This window comes from Panthera uncia, chromosome D2 (genome assembly GCF_023721935.1).
Source record: "Panthera uncia isolate 11264 chromosome D2, Puncia_PCG_1.0, whole genome shotgun sequence".
Lineage (NCBI taxonomy): Eukaryota > Metazoa > Chordata > Mammalia > Carnivora > Felidae > Panthera > Panthera uncia.
Genome location: NC_064818.1, coordinates 52,535,253 through 52,548,512, shown reverse-complemented (window position 1 = coordinate 52,548,512; position 13,260 = coordinate 52,535,253). Strand labels below are relative to the sequence as shown.

General features: G+C 41.5%; 1 protein-coding gene across 4 annotated transcripts in view; it reads right to left on the bottom strand.

The window, feature by feature from the left end:
• The window catches only part of TBC1D12 (TBC1 domain family member 12), a 98,222-nt gene extending 85,658 nt beyond the window's left edge, over positions 1-12,564 (bottom strand). For 2 of the 4 annotated variants that reach the window (XM_049646422.1, XM_049646423.1), the window contains exon 1: positions 11,390-12,564. In XM_049646422.1, coding sequence (XP_049502379.1) covers positions 11,390-12,315 — 926 coding nt within the window. In that variant the 5' untranslated portion in view covers positions 12,316-12,564. The remainder of the gene's footprint in view (positions 1-11,389) is intronic. The other 2 variants (XM_049646425.1, XM_049646424.1) reach the window with 2 other exon arrangements.
• Positions 12,565-13,260: the final 696 nt, after the last annotated feature.

Here is a 13,260-nt window from a genome sequence, read left to right as displayed (position 1 = left end):
AGAAAATACAAAACTGTTTATATTGAAAGCTATTTACTCTACATGAGCTGGTTTTAAGTTTTAGCAAATCTAAAATGCAGGCTAATAATAGATAAATGTGTGACAGTAAACAAATATTATTTAGTATGGTTTCTTAAGAATGAATAAAGAATGAATAAAGAATGAATAATGAATAAAATGATAAAAGATTAATGTGTTTGCTATCAATAAAAGATCAAAAATATAAAAGAGTGATACATCTAGTTCTACTGAAATTGAGAATAATTTGTTTTGCTAGGCAGAAAAGCTAAAGAAGGGGCGCCTGGGTGGCTCAGTTGGCTGGGCAACCGACTTCGGCTCAGGTCATGATCTCGCGGTTTGTGAGTTCGAGCCCCGTGTCGGGCTCTGTGCTGACAGCTCAGAGCCTGGAGCCTGTTTCAGATTCTGTGTCTTCCCTCTCTCCACCCCTCCCCTGCTCACACTCTATGTCTCTGTCTCTCAATAATAAATAAATGTTAAACAAAAAAAAAAAAAAAAAAAAAAAGAAAAGCTAAAGAAAATGATTTACCTCACAAGTGGAAAAAATATAAAGGATATTTCAAAACTTGCAACATCATAAAGGCAACATTTATCAGAGTTTCACATTTCTTTTACATTGTAACACTGTCAGTTATAGCCGGTGTACTATAGATTTTTTCATAATCTATATAAAAGTTAGTCCTTTAAAATATGGACTGTTTTGCAAACCCAGTGGTAAGTAACAAGAGTTTTAGGCTCCACCAAAATTAAACTGATATAGCCAGATCTACCCAAGATAACCAAATTTAAGGGTTGGTAGACCCCACGTCTCTCTGACTTTACTTAATCCTTGAAAAGAATATGAAAGTGAAATCATTTATGCCTGTTTGTACAAACCTCAACTATTCACATATTATGTCTATCTGCTTGGGGATAAATCTATTATACTAGGATATTAGTTAGAGTACTTTTTCCAGTACAGTTAATGTACAACTGAATTTGCTTGGTTGGCTTCCTAATGTATTTTAGCTTTGACTCCCCTCCAACATTCAGTTCTTCAGTCCCATCCTACATTGCCCAACTGGTTTCTCTCCTACAGAAACATCTCCCCGAAGACAGGCACCAAAATACTTTGAGAAATGATACCTATTAAAGTAACAAGTGGGGAGCCTCCCAGAGTGACCACTTCAAAGGTTCCAGACATTTAACTGTATTACATTCTTATACATTTTAAACAGTATTTAATCCAATAAATCCTTGTGTTCCTATACATACAAGGCTCCATGTTTCCATGCAGAGACAAAAAAAAAAAAAAAAAAAAAAAAAAAGAGCAAGAAAGACATGTTCCCTTTCTCCAGGGAATCTGTATCTTACTAGAAGAGATACATACACATACAAGTAATTACGAAGTCTCGCTACTTCGTCTACCTCATTCAATCCTCAAAAATGGCCAAAAGGCATACTGCCAGCATCCACTTTTATGAAGCAATGTACAGAACATGTGTGCACACTGGATGTAGTCTTCATTTTACAACTTTACACTCTCAGGGTTTTCCCTGAAGTTGTTTCCTTTCTGATCCATGACAGCAAAACCACAAGCCTAAGAGCTATTATGGGGTCTTTTCCCCCTCATCAAATTCCTTATAAAACATGATAGACATAATTTTTCACATGACTCTCCATTTTCATGTCATCCCACTTCCCTCAAAACAAAAATCAGATTCAAAGTTTTCCCCCCTTAAAGCTTCACAAAAAGGCTACTGGTGTGTAAGATATGTCATTCAATTTGTTAGTGATTCCTTCTGACAAGGATTGACTGTTATTTACATCAACTACCACAAGTGTATATCCAAGCCCTGGTTTCACAAGTCCCAAATCATCTGCCACTCTGCTGCAAGAGTCAGTGTTCTAAAATGCAATTGAGAGGGGCCCCTGGGTGGCTCAGTCAGTTAAGCTTCTGACTCTTGATTGTGGGTCAGGTCATGATCTCACAGTCTGTGAGTTCAAGCCCCACATCAGGCTCTCTGCTGTCAGCAAGAGAGCCCATTCGGACCATCAGTCCTTCTCTCTCTCTCTGCCCCACCCCAGTTCAGGCTCAAGTGTGCTCTCTCGCCCTCTCTCTCACTCACTCAAAAATAAACATTTAAAAAATAAAATAAAATGGAGGTGCCTGGGTGGCTCAGTCAGTTAAATGTCCGACTCTTGGTTTCAGCTCAGGTCATGATCTCATGGTTTGTGAGTTCAAGCCCCACCTCGGGCTCTGCGCTGACAATGGGGAGCTTGCTCAGGATTCTTTCTCTTTCCCTCTCTCTCTGCCCCCAACCCTGTCCCACTTGCACTGTCTCTCAAAAATAAATCAAGTTAAAAAATTTTTAATAAAATAAAATGCAATTCTGAGCATGCTGTCCTTATTTTAAAAGTCCATCAAAGGTCCTGTGCACTGCTACCCTTCATGGAATAAGTTCAAATTGTTAACTTCTGTCATAAACTTCCTCATAATGTAGCTTCAACCTTTTTGCCTCAGTTTTTGACACTCTACCTTACCTGCACTAAAGGCGGTCACACTGAGTATCTGCAGTCCCAAAAGTGCTGTGCTATTTCATGTATAAATTCCACACATCATGTTGTGTGCCTGTACAGTCTTCAGTTGGCCTCATTCCAATCTCGGTCATTCCCAAGCATTCTTGTTTCATCTACCTACCCCTAAGCTTCCTAACTTCCTACCCCAAAGTTAATCACTCCTTCAGTGCTGCTGATTCATCCTGTACCTTCTTTTATAACACTAATCAAGTACTGTGTAAGTACTGATTTATGTGACTCCCCCATCTTAAGTTTAATATTGCTTAATTTCCTTAGTGCCTCATATACATAATAGGGCTGAAAACCATTTGTTGAATAAATAAATGGTAAGAAAACTACAAACTAACTCGTAAGAACTATGTATGCTTAGGCCAGAGGGTCTAAAAACAAAAAAGAGGTTCAGAAATAATCTTTAAATTTCTGAAGGGTGATTATGTAAAACAAAACAAAACAAAACAACAAAACAAAAACAAAAAAACCTGACTTATTCTTTGTGGCTCTAAAGGGCAAATCAGGACCAGAAACATTACAAAGAGGTACACTGTGATTCCACATAAAGAACCTTCTAACAATTAATACCACCCTCAATAGGCTGCCTTGAGGAAACTGACCTTGTTAGTAAAAGAAATCAAGCAGAGGCTAAACAACATCCATCAGGTGCCTTAAACTCTCTAAGAATAAAGAGACAAACACACTTAGCTCTAAGGTGGTGGTTACTGTTGGTTTGTTTTGTTGACCTTTTGCTCAGGTCAACCTAGAAGTACTTCTTGAACTGATGGTACCCATCATAGAACCTATCTTCCAGCAATATAGTAACCTTCTAGTGACCAAAGTAAGTGTCTCTTCTAAGTTTTTTTATTTACTTATTTTTGAGAGAGAGACAGCATGATCAGGAGAGGGGCAGTGAGAGAGGGAGAGAGAAAGAATCCCAAGCATGCTCCATGCTATCAGCACACAGCCCAATGAGGGGCTCAAAGTCACGAAACCGTGAGATCATGACCTGAGCTGAAGTCAGAGCCGTAACCTACTGAGCCACCCAGGCACCTCTCTCTCTCTCTTTTTTTTTTTTTAACTTTTTACAGAGAGAAAAAGAGCGTGTGAGTGGGGGAGAGTGGCAGAGGGATAGAAAAAGAGAGAGAGAGAAAGGGAGAATCTCAAGCAGGCTCCAGGCTCCATGCAGAGTCTGATGTGGGGCTCGATCCCACAACTCTGGGATCATGACCTGAGCCTAAACCAAGAGTCGGACACTCAACTGACTGAGTCACCCAGGTGCCCCCAAATTGTACTAATATCTGAATCTATCATATTAATACCTAAACTTTTAGAGCCTTAATTAAAACTTTATATATATCAGCTGTCATTAAAAGATATTTCTGCTGCACAATATGACCTATTATGAGGCCATGAGAGGATGGAACACTAGGGAAGTTAAGAGGGAGGTATAGCAGATATCTTTAAGAAGTTGCCAGAAACTTCTACAAAGGCATTGAGGTAAGCAGAGTAGAAAAATAAATATAAGCATAATCTGTAGTAATACTCTTAAGCCTAGAGGCCAAAGTGCAGAGCTAACTTCCAACCGACGACATGTATGTTCCTTAACAATTTTTCTCTGTACATACATCTTCAAACTCATTCTCTTAACAGTTTCTTCTGTCTCTAACTTACACCTTCACAACTTCCAATCTTCTTTATCTTTTTTCTTACCACCTTAACTGGAATAGTATGGAAACAAAGTATTTATCCTCAGTTTTATTTTATAACCCGTCCTGTTTTTCAAAAGCAAATAATATGAACATTTTCTGAAGGAAATGGACCCTCCCCCCTCAAGCCTCTAGAGAAGAATGGGGCCCTGCTGACATCATGATTTTAGTCCACTGAGGCTGATGTTGGACTTCTAACCTACAGAACTCGCAGAAAATAAATTTCTATTTTTTAAGCCAAAAAATGAGCATTTTCTGTTTTTCTTACAAAAAACAATTAAACTTACAGTTTGTGAATACCTTTCTCTTGAGGGAACAAAAGTGTTTCCCCTCCTTGACTAGACGATAACTACAAACATTCTTGATGAAAACCAGATTTGGAAATTGTAAATAATGCCCCATGTATGATGGGTAGGTATACATTACAGTATTTTGGAAAATATGAGAAAATAGCACATAATTTGATTTCAAAACTATCATGTTCAGTTCCAAACTTAAGATGTTTTAATCTCTGTGGGGTTAGAAACAGGCAGATGGAAATATTTTTTAGCCAAGAAATGTATCCCAAAATAAAATTCAAATTAAAAAGAAATCGAAAAGCCAAATTCAAAGGTAAATTAAACACATTATCAAGCTCACTCTCAAACAAGCTCTAACTAGGAGCACAACCTGTAGTTTGGTTTCCTAAGGTAAACTTCTCTTAATTGCAGGAAAGAGCCTGCTGAAAACCCAGACAGTCACATGGGTTTCCATCTCTTTCTTCTTTTGGCCACAGAAATAAGAAGTCCAAGAAAGGCTGAAACAGCAAATTCTAGAGGGAAATAAGCCATGTGCAATCTGCAGTAGTTTTTCTTAAAGGCATGGAAAAGAGTTACAACTAGCAGCAGAAGGAGGAAAATTAACACCTTTTTTTTTTTGATGAGCTATAAATAAAGAGAGATAAAGTTATGACTCCATGTTGAAAAGATCTGAGTAAGGTTTTGAAAGTTAAAGCTTTTCACAGAACAGGCAAGCAAGGCTTTCCACATAGTATAAAATAAAAGTAAAGGACCCTTCCCACTAAAGGGGGGAATAAAAAAAGGAAGCTAAGATTTAATCAGGCAGAGATGACTTCTCAATCTAGTGAAGGTCAGCAGAATACTTCTCTACTGTATCCATACTTACACTCGCCAATTACAGAGGACCTACCTATGATCCAAGTTTAAAACAATAAGGTAATGTGAGCTATAAATGCATGTTGCACCTTCTTTCAATTATTATCTGAGGAGACCTGCCTGCCTATCAACAATTATTTCTGTAATTATGTCTGGGAACCACCTGCATCAGAATCCTTCTGGGGAGTCCTAGTTAAATATTTGGATTCCTGCTGGGCCCCAGCAACTCACTGGGAGTGAGAACAACTCACTACCATGCCTAACTCATTTCCAATATTAAATTAATACCACCTTACTAGGTGATATCTAGCAAATAAAAGATTTCTCTGATAACAGCACTGTTGATTTTATGTAGGATATTAAGTGATGAATGAAGTGATCCCTGAAGTCCCTTCGAATTTAAAGGTTTATTATACAGTAAAACACAACTATGCACCAAATAAAAATCTTTTAGTCAGTATCTCTATGCTGAATGACATGTAAGTTTAATTAATAGTAATACACAAATGTTGGTTTCTTAGTTGTGAAAAATGTACCACAATGTGATGTTAACAAAAGGGGAACTGGGTGAGGAGTATACCAGAACTCCCTGTGCTATCTTTGCAACTTTTCTGTAAATCTAACACTAGTCTAAAATAAAAAGTATTTTAAAAATAAAGTAAATCTCTATGCCCATTTTTAATAGTTCATAAAATTTCTACCAAAGAGTAATAATCTGCTTTGTTATTGGGATATTGTGTTAAAAATGTTGATTTAGTCTCACACTTCAAAATAATATTTGAGTACTTAAAATTATCTTAGTCTCATAAAAATTGTAGTTTCCCACTATTTTATACCTGATTTATATTCAGATTACCACATTTTCAAGCATCCACCTTAAAACCATGAATTTCTAAGGTAAAATCCTTGAAAACCAGAGCTGGATTTCCAGTGATTTAGTGCTTTGTGTTTAGAGATGGGGAGGGGAGTTGACGGAGTTGAGAGGCTGGGTATCAGACACAGGAAACAAATAAAAACACTCCTGAGCCATTAGCTCCTACGTCTAATATAGCTGGTTGTTTCATGACACTCTAAAATCTTAAAAGACTCTTATTTTTATTCTAGAGCAATTAATTACATATTCTTTTCAGCTTTCCTAAAAATTTCAAACATTTTACTTATATTAACATATAAACAATGTCCAAAGGAGTTTCATTACAGACACAGAAATGATTATTTTCATGTTTACTTTTATAATCTCTGTGTAGTAACAAAAATGTAATATTTAGATCCAGATATTCCTTCATTCTCCTTACACAGAATTACACCACCCCTATATTAAAGAAATGCTGGACCTCCTGGGTAGCTCAGTCAGTTAAGAGTCCCGACCCTTGATTTTGGTTCTGGTCATGATCTCAGTTGTGAGACTGAGCCCCTGTTAACCAGCTCAGCACTGGGTGTGGAGCCTGCTTGGGGTTCTCTTTCCCTCTCTCTTTCTGCCCTTCCCCTGCTCCTGGCTTGCAGGCACTCTTTCTTTCTCAAAATAAGTAAACAAACATTAGAAAAGAAAAAAGAAAAGAAAAGCTTGATTTAGGGAGCTATAAAAATCTTTTAAAACTTATCAGAAGTTTGGTATTTTGCCTCTTTGTTAAAATGTTGAAGTTTTTTCGAGAAATAGGTTTTGAAACTGTAGTTATTTTATTTAAAAATTTTTTTAACGTTTATTTATTTTTGAGACAGAGAGAGACAGAGCATGAACAGGGGAGGGTCAGAGAGAGAGGGAGACACAGAATCTGAAACAGGCTCCAGGCTGTGAGCAGTCAGCACAGAGCCCGACGCGGGGCTCGAACTCACGGGACCACGAGATCGTGACCTGAGCCGAAGTCGGACGCTTAACCAACTGAGCCACCCAGGCGCCCCACTGTAGTTTTTATTTTAGTCGGCTGGGAGGAATATACACTGTGCAACAAATAAGAGAGTCCTACCTGACAGAAATCTATGATGGCTTGTGAATTATGTTAATTAGGTGAATTATGATTTTGCCAAAGAGTGTAAATTCTAGGTGAAAAATGAATGTGGTACATCTTGTTGTTTCTGAGAACGTTAAGTAAAGAAAAATTATAATTATAGGAATTTAAAATTCTCAATATCATATGTAACAAAAATATATATTCTGAATAATTTTCATATCGTGGAGAATGGAGTTTGTATAGATACAAAAAGAAATCACTAAAAAAGCCTTTCGTATTCACTATTCAGCCTAAGTGCGATCGCTTCTCGGCCTTTTGGCTAAGATCAAGTGCAGCCTAAGTGTAATAAAAAGGGTTTTGTGAAAAGTTTTTGCCACAACATTTAGTAAGTTTCAGAAGTCAATAATTCTAGAAAAAGCTACATGGATCTGTAGGTTTCATAATCTATAAAGTCAACTTTCTTTTTAAAAAGAAGGAAAGAGTCTTCAATACTTCTCAATATTAGCTATGCCCTTTAAGGCCACCAAATTCTCACAATTCACATGAAGACTTTGTGGGGGGAAAAAAAAAAAAAAAAAAAAAAAAAAAAAATATATATATATATATATATATATATATATCTCAGCACTACCTGGAGACACAGATACCTGTGTGTTTCTAAATAACCATAACTGTGCCAATCTGAAGAAAACACAAGAGAATTAAATGGCTTAAAAAATACATCTATAAAGGGTTGTATCTACCTGAAAAATAAACCATTCTAGCTTGAAAAAAAAAAAAAGACATGAATTTGCCTGAAGGACCCATAAAATAATTTAAATTTATTTTTAAAAGAGTAATGAAGAGATCCTCGAAGAATGAAGGCTAACCTGGAAATGAGATTTTTTGAAGTTTTCATCTCCTTCTCACTGCTAAGTTGGTGATAGCAGAGATACTGGTAGTCACCTAACATTTTAAAACATTTACCGACAGGAAAAGGCCAAGGATCTGAGGGAATATTACTTGTGGGGCTCCCATAGTCAAGTCACAATTCACAGAGAGATGCCCATGTGAAGCTGAGGCAAGTGCCCAACAGGGACTGAAATACAACTCACCTCACCTGGAATGGAAGGGAGGGGAGAAAAAGCAGGAGATGAGGATAGAGCAGTCTCACCCTGGACCAAATTCCTTTAGCTCCTACATAATTTCTACTCTACTCAATGAAGCTTCTGTCAATTTAGAAAACTTTAAGATAACTCTGTAGTAATAGATATCCTGCTGTAAAATACTCCCCTCTTTACTTAAAGCAAACGTGAAACTATTCCTTAAAAGTATTTATGACAGATTTTTGCCAAGAAAAGAGAGGAAGTGGAAAGAAGGAAAAGATGGAGGACAATCAGGTGAGAGAGGGAAAAAAAAAAAGCCACAGGTGAATACAAATTATGATCAAATGTAAACCTGGTCTGAAAATCAGGAATCTTGGCTTCTAATTCCATCTCTGCCATGAGCTAACGAAACCACCTTATGTAGATAGTGCGCTTCCTCAAAAAAATGAAGTTGCAGTAGGGGTTGCCCCCAAGAACAAGAGTACATCCAAGAACAAGATATCTCCAAAGGGAGCCCTTATCTAGAGCTTCCGAGTTAAGAATCACAATTATACACACGAAGTGGGGAAAAAAAACCTCTTAGGTTGTCAGGGCAAGGTAAATTTCTGATCGTTCTGCCCAGGAATAGAAGATCTCTTCAAAATTACCTAGAGAATAATAGACAAAGAGTCCATAAAAGTTTCCAATTCAACACAACTTGAGCAAAGTTCTTCATACCACTACTAGATATTGTAGATTCAGAAAGTATCATAGTCTCTGCCTTTGGGGTGTTCAGAATTCAGTTAAGGTTTTGGTTAAATGTGACTGTGCCCTTTTCCAAGAATGTTATACAAAGAAGTAATGACATCTAGAATCTTGACATTCAGATTTCAATTAAGAAAACCGAGACTTAGGGGCACCTGAGTGGCTCAGTCCTTTAAGCATCCGACTCTTGACTTCGGCTGGGGTTAAGATCTTACCGTTTTTGAGTTGGAGCTCCTCGTCTGACTCTGCAGTGATGGCACAAAGCCTGCCTGGGATTCTCTCTCCTTCTCTCTCTGCCCCTCCTCAGCTCACTCTCAAAATAGATAAATAGAAAGAAAGAGAGAGAGAGAGAGAGAGAGAGAGAGAGAGAGAGAGAAAGAAAGAAAGAAAGAAAGAAAGAAAGAAAGAAAGAAAGAAACACAGACAGACTGGGGCTTAAAGAAATTAACTTCATGGTACCTGTTTTGACTCAAATTCAGTGCTCTGATGCACATGAGTAATATGGCTACGTGAATGTCAAATAGCTTTATTAACTGAAGTACTATTAGTGAAGTCCTATGAATCGATTAAAGAAAAATTTTAATTATATCAAAATTCCTGCCTACTGTTAATATGAAAAAGGGTATTATAATAAATTTGCCCTATTATTCATAAATTGCGATGTATATATACATATTTGTCTTCAAACTTAATCCCTAGTAGCCTGCCCTCCACCACCACGTAAGGGACCAGTGTCCAAATTATCTCTATTCCCAGTGGTGGCACAAAGCAGGCACTCTGGGTATACTGGTTCAATTAGTGATCTCCAAAGCCCCTTCCAAGTCTAAAATTGCCTGACACCTGACATCAAAACATGACCACTAAACCACCCAAAGGCCACACAAGTTCACAAATGTATAAACTTAGTTCACCTTGAGAGCTTTTAGAATACTGCCACTATAAGCTTTAAGTATGTTTTTGCAACTATACCCACAAACATAGATCTCACTACTATATATTTTACCCAATGAGTAACACAAGATTACGATTTCCCAATCTTGATTTAAAACCTTTATAAATTATTTGTGAATTTATATAAGCAGGAAAAATAAGGGATAATAAAGTAGAAAAAAATATTACAATGAGAAGATTGTGCCTGTGTCTACAAATATGCACACTAATTGTATAATCCTCTAAAACTTGAGCTGTATAATTTGTTTCTTTCACTTCTATCAAGATCCCTGAAAAGGAAACAAAAACACAGGAGAACTCTGGAAGAGTTTATAAGTTGGGAATGCTTTCCTATTTGCCTAGAGATTAAGGGGGGAAAAAAGCATATCAAGATCTGACTCCAGGAAAATTGCTATTTCGTTAATGAGCAATAGGATGAGTAATTTCTTACTATTTATCCCTATCAAAGCCCTATTCTGAAATCTGCAATGTCCAGCACCATATCTCAATTTCAAGAATAGCAGGTCAAAACACAAATACAATAGCATCAAAAACTAAAAGGTTGCTGAAAAAAAGCGTAGGCCTATCTGGCAGTAGAGAAGAGAGATTTTCTAGATAAAGCGCCATAGCCATTTGGCTTTTTAAGGGCTGGAATCAAATTGTAAATTCCAAACTGACTGCATTTTAATAAAGGCCGTTAAAACAAATAGTTAAACACTATGAAACATAACCACTTCTAATTTCAGGAATTCCCAAGCTAGACTCCACGCAACTAGACATCTCTGCAGAATGACTTCCCTTTCTCTTTCACAACCACACCCGCACACACAGACCGCCGCGCTCACCCCCACTCCCCAACCCTACTCCTCGTAGTACAGTAAAAATACACCGAGAACAGAGCAGGTTGTCTGCTTATCCGGAGGAAGCAAAACTGCAGCCATGGCTTTAGCACGCTGGCAAGGCCTGAATACACGGAAACCAGGTGTCAACAACAGGTATAGCCTCCAGCCCACAGGGAGAGAGATTCGCTCCCCACAAAGTTGGCAACTTCTCCTACACACAACACAATGCAGACCCAGTTCCTCTTTGCGGGTGACAAATCAAAGCTAAGTCCTGACGCCAGCAAGAGCCCGCGCGGAGACGGCCCCCAAGCCGCTCTCGGCCAGTTCCTGGCCTCGACCTCCGCCCTGGCCCCGGTCCCCGTCGTGACCCCTAACCCTCCCCGAGCCCCGGCGCAGCCTGCGCTGTACCTGGCGAAGAAGTCGGCGAAACCGCCGCTCCGTCGAGCCCGGGCCGAGGTCCCCGCGGCGCCCTGCTCCGCGGCGGGCGCGGGCACCGGCGGCCCGGCTGGGGGCAGGTGGTCGCGGCTCACCTCGAACGTGTTCCGAGAGTTCACGTGAACGTCCGAGACGCCGGGGCGCGGCTCCGCGCCCGAGCTAGTCCTCTCGGCGGGGGCGGCGGCCAACGAGCCCTCCTGTGGACCCCCAGCGCCGGCTCCCGGCCGCTCCAAGTCCTCGCTACTGCTGCTGTCGCTGGCCGGGCTGCCCCCCGAGCCGCTGCTCGCACCCTGGGACTTGTCGGCGTCCGCCGCCGCCAGGCAGCAGCTCCGCAGCGGATGCTCGAGTGGCGCGGCCCAGTCGGACGGACTGCCCTCACCGTCCGCGCCCTCGTCGCCAGGCCCCTCCGGGGGGAGGCGGCGGTGGCGCGGGTCCCTGCCGCCCGCGCGGGCCAGCTCTCGAGGCTCCTCCAGGTCGCGACAGTCCTGGCCCGGCAGAAAGCCCGAATCCCCGTTGGTCATGCCTCTGTGCCGCGGCGCACGGGCATCCGCCGCCTCCGCGCCTCGGTGCTTGGAGCCTGAGTCCCGCGGGCAGGCGTCCGAGCGCGGGGCTGCCGGGGGCGGCGGCGCGCGGGGTTGGCCAGCGGGAAGTGGACAGTAGCACAGCCCCGGCTCCAGCTGTCCCCCGGCCGCCGCGAGGTAGCGCCGAAGGAGCTGCTGAGGCGGCGTCTCCTTCTCCTCTTCCTCCTCCACCGGCAGCTCCACAGCGCCGACGCCTCCGCCGAAGCCGCCCGTGGCCCGGATCATCTTCCTGTCCTGGCCCACGGGCTCCGGCGCCGGCAGCGGGAGCAACTTGGGGTTTCTTCCCGAACAGGCTCCTGCATCCTCCGGACCCACCATCTAGGGCCGGGTGAGCGCCGCCTGAGGAGACGACGGAAGAGTCCCCGGCGCAAACTCGGCCCGGGAATAGCCCTGGGGGCTAGGGCCGCGGCGGCCGCCGCCGCAACGTTCCCAGACCCACCCCTCCCACCCCGGGCTTCTGGCAGTTGCGGGAGAGCGGGCACGCGCCAGAGCTCGCGCACGCACTAACGCCGGCCCGGTCAAACCCCCGAACTGGATATTCTGCGAACCATAGAGACAGTAGCTAGAGAGGCCCACTCCCTGACACTCTGGCGGCCAATCTGGGATCCGCCATCTGGATGGTGGAGGGTGGTTGGCTCTCTCTGAGCGTGACAATTCTTACAGAGGCACGGGTTTGACTCGCTTAACAAAAATTCACTTGACGTACTTAATTTATGGGAGTAGAGTACAGGATATTAGATGTAAGCCCTCCCAGCTCCACTTGTTCAGTCGACTTTACGCTTTTTCATGCATCTTCTCTATCGCCGTTGCTATAATTTAGGGCTTCAGCGCTTCACCCTCCCTTCTCCCTTCTCCACTTCATCTTCCATAATATTAAGTTACCTTTCTTATCTAGCACCATGTTACATCATATGGCTTTTCTTAAAGACTTCCAGTATCACTCAAGGAGAGAGGAAATGGAGTCGGGCACAGAGTGGCTATTGAAATAATTCCAGCACCCTGTGATAATGGATTAAAATGGAGTGATAGCCAGTGAGTGGAAATGATGGCGTTTAGAAGTCACAAGACATGATAACTGATCAGCTATAAGGAGGGATTGAAGAGGGAGGAACCAGCAATTACTACAAAACTCTTGAGACTGAAACTAATGTGGTTTGAAAACATGGGGATTTGGATTGGGGGGAAAAACTTGATTAATAGGGGAAATATATCTGGTAAAGTAAAAGGCCGGGAATATCCAGGATAGAATTCTAAAACTTGGGT